The 14,868-nt window shown below is 36.9% G+C and overlaps 1 protein-coding gene across 1 annotated transcript in view; it reads left to right on the forward strand.

Moving 5' to 3' along the window:
- LOC132264391 (paired box protein Pax-6-like) overlaps window positions 1-14,868 on the forward strand; it is a 42,498-nt gene that overhangs the window by 11,251 nt on the left and 16,379 nt on the right. Inside the window, exon 2 of the mRNA XM_059764589.1 lies at window positions 2,575-2,766. Coding sequence (XP_059620572.1) covers window positions 2,730-2,766 — 37 coding nt within the window. The 5' untranslated portion in view covers window positions 2,575-2,729. The remainder of the gene's footprint in view (window positions 1-2,574; window positions 2,767-14,868) is intronic.

The following is a 14,868-nucleotide window of genomic DNA, read 5'->3' on the forward strand; positions in this document are numbered from 1 at the left end:
TATTTTCTGAATATTTGAACAAATTTTGATTATTTCATACAAAATTCACATTTATTTGATCATTTTCTGAATATTTCATTAAAAATTGTTTATTTTATACAAATTTGGATTATTTTTAAATTATTTTCTGAATATTTTATTAAAATTTGATGATTTCAGACAAATTACGATTATTTTTCAATTTTACTTGAGAAAAATTCTTTTTTTTTTAATTATTTAGTTCAGAATTTGATTATTTCGATTTTTTTGTTATTTTACTTTTGAAAATAATTGTTTTTTTTGTTTTTTTTTAACTCTTGACTATTTAATTCAGTAATTGATAATATTTTGATTTTTTTCTCTATTTTAGTTGAGAAAATAATCTTTTTTTATTATTTAAATCATAATTTGATTATTTCTCAATTTAATTTGGGAAAATAATAATTTTTCATTACTTTTTATTTAAACTTTGATTTTTTTTATAATCTCACTTGGATAAATAATCTTTTATATTTAAAATTTGATTATTTTTCAATTGTACTTGGGAAAATAATAATTTTTTTTGATTATTTAATTCCGAATTTGACTATTTTAAATAGGAAAAAAAAACATTTTTTGAAATCATTTTGTTCAGATTTTGATTATTTTTCAATTTTACTTGGAAAAACTTGTGGGAAAATAATTTTTTTTTTATTATTTTACTCAAATAATTGATTATTTGATAAAAAAAAAACATAAATTTTCTTCAAAAATCGCCTTGTGATTTTCCCCTTGGATTTTATAGACAGTCTTCATTAAATTTCTTTTTACAAGTTATTAATTTGTTTTTTTTTTGCAGTACTAAATTTCATTAAAAAAAAATCAAATTTGTGTTAAATTATTCACATGGCCAGGAAAATTATTAAAATGATTTTTTTTTTAATTTGACAAATGGATAAAATTTGTCAAATTGAAGAATATTTATGACATTTGTCATAAGAATTTTGTGATTCTTCTGATGTCATCAAACATATTTTCCAGCAATGCGATTCTCCTGCAGTACAATATCTCCCCCTTTGCCGTGTGAAACCATCTCGATCTTGAGTACATTCCCCAACTTTCCGCACACACAAACACTTTGGCGGAGAACAGCTCATGAGTCAGCACCTGAGCTAATAAATAGGTGGACACGCAAAATCACAAATCTCATTAGGCTCTCACTGACTCCGCAGCTCGTGTGGAAAACTTGTTAACTAGTCAAGACGATGAGGAGGCATCAATTAGCCAGCGTAAATTGCACATTTCACCATCAACTGGGATAATTTGGGGCGTTCCACCCTCGACTCAAGAGTCATGCGACTCTTCTCTTCACAACAACTGGGCGAAACCCGCTGTTCTTGTGATCGCACAACATATTGAAACACGAAAAAATACCAAAATGACATCAGGAAACGTGACGAAAAAGAGGGGGGTCATTTTTTTTTGGGTGCTGTTCGTCCGTCCGTCCGTCGGTCCGTCGTAAATGGACTTGTGGCGTCTAAACAGTAGGAGATATCAACATGAAATTTTCACCAAAAATCAAAAATCCTACTGCCGCTAGAGAATGGTGATATCAAATCCAACCCCCCACCCCTCCGTCCGCCATTTTGAACATCCTCAAAACAGTTTTTCTTCATTAACTTAGGTCCTATGGTGTAGATTGGGCCCAAATTTTAGTATGTTATAGCTGACCTCAAGACCTTTCCAACGAACCACCACTTAAGGACCTAGGTCCTTCCGGACCCTAGATATTAAGGCCCAAATTTTGAAACTTAAAATGGCTATAACTCCTCTTCTAATTAACCAATCGAGATGATTTTGAGCTCATTGGAAAGGTTTCATAAAATGCCGTCTCTTTACAGAACATCATAACTTGGCGTAAGCACCGCTAGGGGCGCCAAAGGCAAGAAAACGATTTTCAAATCTTTAAAATCGAATAACTCGGAGTAAATGTAATGCATTTTGTTTAAATTTTAATATGTTATAGCTGAGGCTGAGACCTTTCCAACGATATCCTACTTGTGAGGACTGATGTTTTAGGGGCGGAGATATAGAAGGTCAAAGTTCAGACCTATATCAGCCCATATCTCAGTTGTTTACTAACCAATTTTGATAATCTCTTCACCAAAAGACGTATCTCGACGCCCTTTAGTAGGCTACATAAACCATTAGTATGTGACGTCATAACAAATGCCGCCATATTGAAAAATTCTTTGAACGCCTGTATCTCGGCTATAAAACTGTGTATTTTCGGTTTTTATTTGCTCGATCATAATGGTTTTGGGCTCATTGAAAAACTCTTGCAAAACTCTAGAACTCATGAGAACAATTGAAAGTCATCAGACCACCGCCAGAGGCGCTAATTTTAATAATAATATTTTCAAATTCCTAAAATCAATAAATTATTAGTTTTAAGATGTTTCCAAAATGTGATTAAGCTTTTTTTCACTGCCATTGAACCTGAGTTATGGCGATTTGAAATTCTTCTATTGAAAGCCAAGGTTTGACGCTCAGCTGATCATAAGCATTCGCTTATCACGACCTCTTCTCACTCCTTTTTCTCTCTGTCTCTTGCAGTTGGCCTGTCGCCCAGCGTCCCATCGCCGGGCACCGTGCCGCCGGCGCAGTTTGCTGGCGGAAGTGGCGCCCCATCGCTGAGCGCCCTGGTGTCACAGCATCGTCTGTTGGAGCTGTCGCGCTTCAGCTTGCGTGGTTACGATCTGGCGCAGCACATGCTCACGCAGCAGGGCGCCGTCTCCAAGTTACTCGGTGAGTGTAAGTTCACGACATTCCATCACTTCTTGCACCACATAAATCGCATAAATATTCCATCCGCTCTGTCCCCGGATTGAACATCAATTCGCGTCGCGCGCAACAATTTCGCCAATACATCATATCGTATAATTCCTTTCAATGGTAATTTCACATTGGCGGATGCGCCAAGCAGCGATCGTGCAGCGCGATATTTGGTGATCGTGTGTTTTAGCTGTTTTTAAATGTGTAGATTCCTAAGACGCTCTTAAGATAAGACGTTTAAAGTACTTTGCGTGTGATAATTGAAGGGATTAATCAGGTCATAGCAATGATATTTTTCAATGAAATTGAAACTATGATTACGCAATTCATTTTCTATATAATATATATCATACCCAGTAAAAACCAATTCGCTATCCGCCGTTTTTCCACCGATTTTTCCATCGTTATTCCATCATGATGCTCCAGAAACTCAAATTATGCTCAAATTGCTGGATTTGTGCAAGAAATCCACCATTTGAATATGACGGAGTCCACACTGCGGGATTCCTCTGAAGAATCCTTAAAGCCAAATCCCTTTTGTCTAAACTGGGGGACAAACGGTGGACGAATCTTGCAAGATTCCTTAAAGAATACCGAAGTCAAATTCCTTCATTTTAAAGACCGTAGAAAGCAGGCGTCCCGCAGGATTCCACCACGAATCCTGCAGGCAAAATCCCTCTTTCTGAGTGGCTGAGACACCGGAAGCGCCGCGACGAAAGATTTGCCATAACGGATTACTGCTGGAATCTTGCGGGAGAATTCTACCGCAATTCCGCCAATGGAATTGGAATTTCCAGCAGGATTCCTGCAGGAAAATCTATAAAAATTCGCCGTTTACGGTCCTTTTAGCCATTGCTGGAATTTCAACGGATCATCTTGCGTGATTCCGGCAAGGAAATCCATTAAAATTCCACCATTGTCCTTGCTGGAGTTTCAACTGAAACTCTTCAATGTGACAAAGAACTTATTAAACTCAACATTAGGGCACCTTTCGTGGATTTAATGGCAAACTTTGTGACCTCTGGTCAAGGGTTAAACTGGATGTCAAGGCTGTGTTGAAAGATACTTCTGTTTCAAATTAAGTGCGCCTTTTCTGGGCGCAGAAATGACGAGTGTGCCAAATTGGCCCCGAAAGAGTGTTGGGATAAATAAATTCAGATAAATTTTATGATGCTAAAATCCTCTCAAGAATCTGCGCGTCATTAAAGAGACTCAGAAAACTCTCAAAACCTTTCCATATATTGCGCGATATGCAAATTGGGCAGCTTTTCTCGTGAGCGCGCGCGCGCGCGCGCGAAAGTCTCTCCGAAGAAAAGAAGATCTGCGGACCGAAATTGATTAACGGGTGTCACAAGTGGGAGGAGGAGTTAGTCCAGGGAAATTAGCCAAAGTGCTAATTGTGAGACTGTTCAAAGAAATTCATTATATTTCCTTAACAATTTATATGTTTTTTGCTAAAATTCTAGCATTTTTTTTCCTTCTTTACTTGTTAGTAAATTTGCATTTTGTTAAATGTTCTCAGAATTCAATTTCTTTGTCCTTTTCTCTCTCTCTCTCTCTGTGGGGGTGGGATGAAGAGGCTGATGAAGCCCTCCATGGTGGATTTCTCAATTGTCTTCCATCGTGCCCTTGATTGAGTAGTTTAAAGAGAGAATGAATGGCTTGTAAATGGCGAGGCGAAACCGCATTTTTCGCACCCGATGCCTAATAGACGGGATCATGTTTCGGGACAATGGAAGCAGTTGAGGATCTCTTTGCCTCTCTCTCTCTCTCTCTCTCTCTCCACACCCCACCAGAGACTTCTGCTGGCCACATCTGCGGTAAATGCATGATCGCCATTAAGTGAGTAGCAATTACATGTTTTCTGTGTGCTGATGCTCAACTCTATTATTAGAGTGAAAAGAGTCCAGCGTTTCGAGAATGAAAAAAAAAAACCCCGATGATGATGTGTATATATAAAATTATTAATGTGATATGGAGAGAGGAAAAAGGCAAAAATTGTAAAATGAAACTCCACACAATGGGTGGATTTTAATAATATGTAAATATTCATTATTGAGTGACCGCAGAATTGGTTTGCCTCAATCTTTTGTGCACTGTCTGTATGCTTGCCTCTCTTTTTTGCTCTCTCTCTCTCTCTCCGCCCAAACCACTCAATGGGCATTAAAGTGTATCTTTCAGAGCTATATAATAATGACTGTGAAAATGGTATTTATTTACTTTTTTGTTATCAAATAAAACATATATTATACAGAAAGGGCGGGTTTTTTCTTCCTGTCCCATCACGAAGTGTTTAGACAAAAGTTGTATCCGCTTTAAGAAGCCACCGTAAAAGGTAAACAGTATAATTTTTTTCTGTTCACTACACGCCTTTGCAACTTTACATTTCTATCTTATAAGATAAGATATGAATTTTCAAGTTTTACTTCTAAAATGCTTTAAGAAACCAAAAATTTTCCTTGAAAAAAGATCGAAGGATGTCCGAAAAGACATAACGTCAATCTGGGTGAATTGAAATGTGTAAAAATGATCAGAAAAAATACATATAAATATGTGATTATTTACATTAAAACAACGATATTGTCTATTTCCTTGGTTTTAATGTGAAGTTTTCGGCTTTTCTTGCCACAAAAAAAGTATGAATTAACGTCAGGCGGCAATGTTTGAAACGTTTCAGGCTTCGCAGAAGATAAATCCACCACATTCGTATAATATACTAATCGTAATCTTGCAACGCCTTTTAGTAAAATCATATTTATGACAGCTTATTAATAATTATTATTATTATTGCAATGATTAGCACTTTTCATTATCCATTTAGTAATAAGAATCATTAGGTTGTCTTAGAAAGTCTTGGTAAAAGTTATGAATTTCACATCTTATTTATCAAATTGTATTGGATTATAAGACGAATCGACGGATTTGACTGTATTTTTGACAATTAAAAAAAATATCTTCAAATTCTCTTAAGAATTCATAACAGCAAAAAAAAAGACGAGCAAGCGAGAAACCACAAATTTTTGCTACTATAAATTCAACAATGGGTGGTTGGCAATAAAAATGCCTCTCACTCTCTCTCTCTCCTCACCTTTCCAAAATACATATCATAAAAATTTATATGAAAACAATTAGTTATTCCTCTTCTGCTGCTGCATTATTATTATTGCGTCTAAAGACCGTGAGATTCTTCCATTATGATTTATTCGGTGAATGATAGTGATCTTTATATTGCCAGCAAAATATCCCAAGTCTTCGCGTCTCACCGCGCGCACATTGGAAAAGCGCCACGTCAATTGCTCCCGCTAATCGCGATGGAATATCAAATGTGAACCCAAAACATATCAGACAAAGTCAAAGTTTCGCCTCTTTTTTTCTTTTTTTCCCCCATTGCTTTTGCTGTCTATAAACAGTGACCATCTGAGGGAAAATTGCACCACCAAAATTTGCGGTGCGAAAATTTTTCGCTGTGGCTTTTAAAATGTGGCACTGCGCGCAGAGTGATTTTTTTTCTACGCGATCGTAAATCATTGTTGCTTCGCCATCCGGAGTTTTGGCAAAGTTTTCCTCTGTCTTTTATGGCCGTCGGGGCGAAAGGGAGTGAAGAAGATCGCACCGACTGAGCATCTGTCGGTGATAAAATATTCATAAAGTCATAAACGATCATCCTCAGCAGCCCCGATTATCCCACCATCGATCCTCGCGGGCTCTCCTCCACCTGTGCGGTGGTCTGTCTTTTGTCCGCCGTCGCGCGGCAATAATTACGCATAAGTGGCGCAATGATCGAAATCATAAAAATATACCCAAGAAGCACCGACAGAATAAATCGGTCAGTTCTTTGCATAGATTTTTCGATCACAAGGGGCAGATATTACAGCCAGAAGTGGTGTACAGCTTGAAAAAGATGATTTTGTACTTCAGAAAGCTTCCAAACTGAGCCTTTGATGATCTTTTAGTGATATTTTGAGGTTATGGTCGGAAAAGACACACAAAAAAGCTGTTTTAAGTGGTTTCTAACACAAATATCGGATGGAAACTTATTACAAACATTATATTTCCATTGAATTGGACTCTTTTGCTGCCAAGAAATACTTCAAATTGATATTTTCCAAGTGTCTAAATAACTATCTTTGAGGTTATGTTGGAAAAAGATGGTCAAAAACAGCGTTTTTATGTCGATTTTTATAGAAATATCGAATGGAAACTCAATACAACACAATCTTTCCCTTGAATTGGACTCCTTTAATGCCAAGAAATCCCTCAAATTGTGTTAAGATTCAACATAACCTTAAAAATAGTCATTTGGACACTTGGAAAATGTCAATTTAGACAACTTTTTGGACAATTTTGACTGTGAATCAGCAATTTTAAGATGATTTGTGATGCAGAAAGCTTTCAAATACAATTTTTAAACATCTTCTTATCATATTTTTGAGGTTATGATCAGAAAAGATGTCCAAAATCAGTAGATTTAAGTGGATTTTTATAGAAATCGCAAATAAAACCTCAAGAGATTGACTTTTATTTGGGAATTTGATGTGGAAACAGATTGAAAATTTCATATTCTAGAAGTGTCAGGGAAATTTGCAGTCATTTGACCACCAATTTTCCTCATTTTCCGGTCCTCTGGTCATCTGATGGTGTCACTTGGGTATTAATGTGTGGGATAGAAATGCACCACGCGGTGTTTGAGAATGCCCGGAAATACAGTCAAGTTTGCAGAGATCACTCCGATCTATAAATTGTACAGCGCGATCTGATGAGTGACATGACAACAACACAGCGTTATGTGCTGTTTCGCTGTTGTTCTATTAAATGTTTTTTTTTCTTCTTCTTCTTTCATGAATAATTAATAGAAATTGTACTGCGGTCATCCGTTCTCCAATGCAGATCGCGTCGTAATTTATTCACTCACTCCATGCCTTCAATACACTGCGCGATCTGCACTTCTCTCTGTTTGTTTCCCAAATCATCATCATCATCATCACATGTGGGTGGATCGCGAGTGCATCCCAATTTGCTCAGTGTCGCAATCTCTGGCCTTCTGGCTGGTGTATCACGAAAGATCATCCACTTTATCAGTAGGTATTTAAATGATTAACCACTTGTTCTATGTTCCCAGCGAGCCAAAAAAGCTAAAAAAAAATGAGCTAATTTAGCTAAAAAGTGCTAAGTCTACGAACTAAAATTTTAACAGCGCTGGAACTAAAAGTGTTAAGCTGAAGCGCCGTTTGAGAGATAAGAGACAGAGTCTCTTAAGCGACGCGTTCACAACTTTTAGAGCTTAAACTATTATAGCTAATTATTAAACTATTAAACCGCGCGGGATTCCCACCGGTCGCGGTCACTTGTTCCCCAGTGGATTTTTGACGGAAATCCCCCTCGGGATTCCTGCAGATTTTTCCATACACAAATTTGTATGGAGCCTGTCCGCGGATATCCACTGGTTTTTCAGTGGACTTTCCTGCGGGATTCCTGCAGGAAAGTCCATTGAAAATCCTTCAAGGTTAAATTGGACACAAAACGATGGATTTTCAGTGGATATTTGCGAGGAATCCCGCAGGAAAGTCCATTGAAAATCCATCGTTTTGGGTCCTTTTTATCCCCAAACAGTGGATTTGCCCGTCAAAAATCCAGTGGATATCCGCTGGATTTTTGATGGGCAAGTCCACTGTTTGCCCAGCCTTTTGGGATGAAGGATTTGGCCTTAGGGATCCTCGCGGGAATCCTGTGGCGCATCCATTATACTCCATGGCAGCAGTATGGAAAAACGATGGATAATCGATGGACAGATTGTGTTTTTACTGGGTTCTGATCGAATTGAGATCCAAAAACTCTTTTTCTCTCTCTCTCTCTCTCGAAAATCTCATCTAACTTATAAGGCGAGATCTCTTGAGAGTTAGTTATAGAAATTTAATGGTTTGTGGGATAATTAAAATTCACAACATTATGCATCACACCGCGATCACAGTTGTTGTGCAATTTCCCTCCGCGATTGACAATCGCGATTACCACCATTGCATTGTGGTTGACTTTTCCATGCGGTGTTGCGGCGCTCTGGCGTCTGGGAAATTTCTGTCAGATGGTATATGATTTCGATAAAACAGTGGCGAGATTTACGAGGCCAGCGCATTTGATGATCGCACAAGAAGTCAACACCTCGAAGGTTTCAATGATATGACAGCCTAATTTCTGACCACTCTCATGGCAATCTCTCTCTGTGGCCACTGGCTTGGGATAATTGGCAATATAATGCTCGAAAACTTTTCAGGAAGTTAGCCATTATGACAGAGAATCGCATCGAGGTCATGCGATCGTCGATGATCACGCAAGATCACCTCGCGCGTATGCAAATGTGTGCGGCGCGAGGTGACAAAAAGGACGAAACAAAGGTAAAAGAATGTGAATGAAATCTGTACACCACTTCCTGACCACTTCTTCAACTCTAGCAGAATTAAGAAGAAAAAAAACATTCATAATTATGAGAATCTTAGAAGAAATTACAAATTACAAAGAGATATTGAAAGTTCTCAGTCGGCAATTTTGTGAAAAACACCTTTAATTTTGTCTTTAAAAAAGCTTTTTCGATCATAACCTAAAAATTATTAGGTTATTTTATTTGTGAGGTTATGAAAGCCAACTTTAGAACCTTTTTAAACTAATTTCAAACCCTTTTCAAACCCTTTTACAATGTTTTTTTACTTGGTAATAAAGTATAAATTGCATAAATAACCGTGAAAAGAGGTTAAAATGACATTTTGAGGTTATGTTTGACTTTAAAGCTCCTTTTTTACTTCTGAAATTAAACAAATTTACAGCTTTCTTGATCACAAAGGCTCAATTGTGTCAAGAAAATGGAAGAAAATGCTTCGAAAACATCTTGAACAAATTGTGAGGTTATGAATTCAGCTTGAAAAAAATACTCTAAGTCTCTATTTTGACAAGAAAAGAGAAGTTTTCTCTGTTAAAACAAAAATTAGATGATTTTGAGGGTTATTTCATCACATAACCTAAAAACAAAGCGATCAAATTGATTTTTCTAAGAAAAGTAATTAAAGAAAATCCATCAATTTGTTGAAAATCAAGCTTTTGCAGTGGAAATATTCTTGTGAAGTAAAAACCGCGAAAATAACCGAGGCAAAGAGACATTTTTCTGCAATTTAAGTGATGTTTTTGAGGTTATGTTTGACTTTAAGGCTTTTTTCTCAATCAAAATGAAGTTTTTTCCGTACAAAAATGCTCAAATCTGTCAAGAAACAGAAAAATTTGACAATTTAGACTGTTTTTAATTAAACATAACCTCAAAAAAGCAATAAAATTGATTTTTGAGCAAAATAATGAGAAAAATGTCTCAATTTGATTGAAATGGAAGCTTTTTCCACTTCTAAACACTTCCTTTCAAGCTGTACATCACTTTCGACCACAATATCTTCCCCTTGCAGCATATTTTGAGGTTTTATATTTTACTTTTGTAGACTTTTAAGTGTTTTTTAAACGGATAAAAGTAAAAAATCACCATTTTTATTGCATGCAAATGCTTAATTTTGTCAATAAAATAAAATATTTTCACTTTCAGTGTGAGAATTGATGTTTTTGGAGATTACTTTTATTCACTAAATTCTGCTTTTATTAATTACTTAAGCTGGCAATTAATTTGGACGAAACAATTCCACTTCTTAAGAGACTTCTTCTGCTCAATTGTACACCACTTCTGACCATAATATCTCTTCCCCTTTGGGACGAAAGGTTGGGTGACTTTTCTTGATAAATGTTGGCTTCTTGGGAAAGCGCTTTCTGCGCGCGGTCCATTAAACGGTGGCGGAGGAAATTGCGGCCGCTTAATTGATGGCAGAGAGAATGCGCGTAGTTATTGTAATTTAAATATATACGCATGTAATGAACATGCAATTACTCAATCCATTGGCGCTGTAATTGCACTTCAATTGCCAATCATACGGATCGTGAGGATATTTATTTGCAAAAGCACTTTTGCATGATCGATTCTTGGGAATCGCCTCGCAATTTTTCCCGCCTCGACGCCGCGTGAAGACGAAGAGAAGATGAGAGAGAAAAAAGCTGCCAACAATGATTTTTCCAATGAACAAATTATGATTCAGTATAATATGTATATCACTTAGTGCCGCGGTGAGAGAAAGAGGGAGAAAAAGCTTAATGAATTCTCAAGGGGGAGATAATATGTCTTAAATAACACTTCTTAAATATGATATTTGGAGTCTGTTTCCACATTAATCCCCAATTTATAATGAATTTCTTAAGTTTCCCTTCGATAATTCCATAAGAATCGACTTTGAAGCACTTTTTTGGATATTTTTCCAACTATAACCTCAAAATATCACTAAAAGATCATCAAAAGACTCAGTTTGGAAGCTTGTTTATGTAGAAGCTGACAGAAATGTCCTTTCTAGCTCAAATACCTTTTCTTCTCCTTAACACAAATCATGCTAATGTCAGCACAATCTTCCCTCTTCTTCACATTTCTATGTCTCGATAAGAAGATATGCAGGGCCTCCAATGCTATGAGTTTTTTAACGTTATATTGTTAATTCAGAGCCAAAATCATCCAGAAAGTGGTGAAAATAATCATTTTCCACGTTCTAAATAATTATTTTTCAGGTTATGTTCGACATTAACCACAATTTGCAGTGTTTCTTGGCATCAAAGGGTCAGAAAATTAGTGTTGATTGCATGAAAATGCCTAATTTTGCCAAAGACTAGCAGAATTTATATGAATTTATGTCAGAATTGTCCAAAACGATGGTAATTTTCGAGGTTATGTTCAATCTTAATAGAATTTACAGTGTTTCTTGGCATTAAAAGATCAAAAAATCACTGTTAATTGCTTGTAAATGCTTAATTTTGCCAAGAACTTGCAGAATTTATTTGCTTAATTTGCATTTTGTGTATAAAATGCTAATTATTCATTAAATCTGTTCTTGATTCTTTACATAACCTAGAAAAAAAGATTCTAACGTTTGTTTCAGCATGAAAATCGAAGAAAATTCAAAGAATCTGAATGATTTTATAAGAAATATTGACGGGTATTTAACACTTCCACTTCTAAAGTACTTCTGCTGAACTTGTACACAACTTGTGGACTGTATTATCTCCTCCTTATGAATTGTCTTTGTGGAGAGATCGTTCGCGATCACTTCCTGACTGTGACTGTTATAGGCCAGTGTTTGCACAATTGGTTTTGCTGAGGCTGAGAATGGAGATCAAATATTTTCGGAGCACTGTGTGTAAGACGATGATGTTAGGAGGCAAATGCAGCAATTACCATGAGAGTGGCTGGAGTTTTATTTGATCACGCATTCAATGGAAGAGGTGTTCTGGTATTGAGACATTCATTGCGTGCTCCACGCTCTCGCGAGTGTGTTTCAATGGTGCAAAAGAAAAGCCACAGTGCAAGAGATGCGGTCAACTCACGTACAGACCTTTTGATTTTTCTCTCTCTCAAAGCGAATGTCCAGAGGCGACAGGATTGCACTCCAGAAACCAAGGAGACAGAGAGAGAGAGAGAGATGGATCCTCAGCAGCACCAGCAGGGCGACAGTCTCACCAATGTCTCAGATGGAGACTGCGCCTCTGGTGTGGCAACCACCGCAGAGAGAGACAGTGAGAGAAGTTGAAAAAGAAGTGGCTGAGCTATTGATTTGAACTGATGGGACGATGATTTCTCGGTAGCTTTGCCACGCACAGTGGATTTATTTCTTTTTACTGGCCATTTCAACAATAAAATAAAATCCACCTCATTCCGAAATCGTGTGTGTGTGGAAAAATTATTTTATTGCCTTTATTGCCCATGTTTTGGTCCATCATCGCGATGGAAACACAGATCATTTCATATTTTTCCCTGTCTCTCTCTCGAGTGAAAAAGCCACCCATCAATCCTTTTATTACCCATCTTGAGCGCGCGATGAAGAAGATCACCAAAATAGAGACACTTTTACACTCACTGAATTCCCTTCTTTTCTCCCCCGTGATTGAGTCTTTCAACAATGACGAGCAAGATGTTTGTGAGGTTTATGGAAATATTCGAAAAATTTCAGTCTTTGCCTTGAGCACAAGTTAAACCTGAGTAAATGATGGTAATTTTAGCGATTAGTAAGGCGAAGATAATGTATTAAACTAAAATTTCTTAGATTGTTTGCACGCTGATTTTCAAATTAGAATAAATTTCTAAATATTCAGGTTTAACACTTTCTGCTATTTTAATGACTTGTAGAGTTTTACAAGAGCTTTCCAACGAGCCCAAAATCGTAACGATCGGTCAAATAGAACCGGAGTTAAAGCGTATTCAAAATTAAAACTTTGAACCGTCATAACTCCGGTTCTATTGCATCCACAGAAAACTATAACCTATTTTTAGAGACGTCTCGAACTGGACTACAACATACTAAAATTTGAGAATAATTTATGAACAAGTAGCCGAGATACAGGCGTTCAAAGGTTTTTCAATATGGCGGCATTTGTTATGACGTCACAGGCTAATGGTGAATATGGCCTACTAAAGGGCTTCGAGACACGTCTTTCGGAGAAGAGATTATCAAAATCGGTTGGTAAACAGCGGAGATATGAGCCGGTAAAGGTGTAAACTTTGACCTTCCATATCTCCGCTCCTAATAAATAGGGCCTCATAAGTAACGGTTCGTTGGGAAGGTCTCGACTTCAGCTACAACATAATTAAATTTGAAGAAAATGCATAACGTTTTCTTCGAGTTATTTGATTTTGAAATTTTGAAAATTCTTATCATGACTTTAGCGCCCCTAGTGGTGGTTCCACCAAGTTATGATGTTCTATTAAGAGACGGCATTTTACGGTACCTTTCCATTGAATACAAAATCATTCCAATCTGTTAATTAGAAACGGAGCTGTGGCCATTTTAATTTTTGAAACTTGAACCTTTATATCTAGGGTCTGGAAGGTCCTAGATCCTTAAGTGGCACTTCGTTGGAAAGGTCTTGAGGTCAGCTATAACATACCAGAATTTGGGCCCAATTCATATTATAGGAGCTGAGTTAATGAAGAAATAGTGTTTTTTGGATGTTCAAAATGGCGGACGGAGGGGTGGGGGGTTGGATTTGACAAAAAATCTTCATTACCACTGCACACTTTTAACCTTTGCCGCAAACCGCATGTTGATATCTCTTACCGTTTAAGCCCCACAAGCCCGTTTGTCACGACAGACGGACGGACGGACGGACGGACGGACAGACGGAACGACAAATAGACACGAAAAACGAATACGGACCGAAAATAGTATGAAAAATCAAATCGAAATCATATAAATGCCACTCAAAAACAAGATTGTTTGATTTACAAGGAAATTCAATTTCTAGAAGATTTGGTTTTTAATATATTGGTTAAAGAAATATGTATGAAATTAAGATAAATCAATAAAATAAAATTCCATTGCAACAAAACTTAATCTTGAACATTTGAAACTTTGTGAAATTTAATGCCATGTAAGTGACTTTATGGCCTGAAACTTTCCCACCATCCCGAATGCCTCGCATGGTATTGAAGTCTTGGGCTATTCCGATTGATGTTCCTCTGCGGTGATTAAATGAAAATGATTAAATTAGGGTGCGTTCATATAAAATGACACATTTTTACGATCCACACGGATTCATTGGCTTTTTGATAGTAATTTGATAGGGCGATTTTATGGCTGTCTCTCGCTCTCTCCCTGCGCCCGCGGGGGAAAGACATTTTAATTGGATTAACGCGCACAAGGGTGATCCTCAGATGGAGCACGATCGCGGGCAGATCATCAAGAGCCAAGACCAAGGGGCAGATATTATGGTCAGAAGTGGTGTACAGCTTGAAAGGAAGTGTTTAGAAGTGGAAAAAGCATCCATTTCAACCAAATTGAGACATTTTCCTAACAAATTTTGCCTGAAAATCAATTTTATTGTTTTTTTGAGGTTATGTGATTAATAAAAAAACAGTCTAAATCGTCAAATTTTTCCGTTTCTTGACACATTTAAGCATTTTTGTGCGGAAAAAACTTCATTTTGATTGAGAAAAAAGCCTTAAAGTCAAACATAACCTCA

Source organism: Phlebotomus argentipes, unplaced genomic scaffold, assembly GCF_947086385.1.
Source record: "Phlebotomus argentipes unplaced genomic scaffold, Phlebotomus argentipes genome assembly contig_58, whole genome shotgun sequence".
Classification (NCBI taxonomy): Eukaryota; Metazoa; Arthropoda; class Insecta; order Diptera; family Psychodidae; genus Phlebotomus; species Phlebotomus argentipes.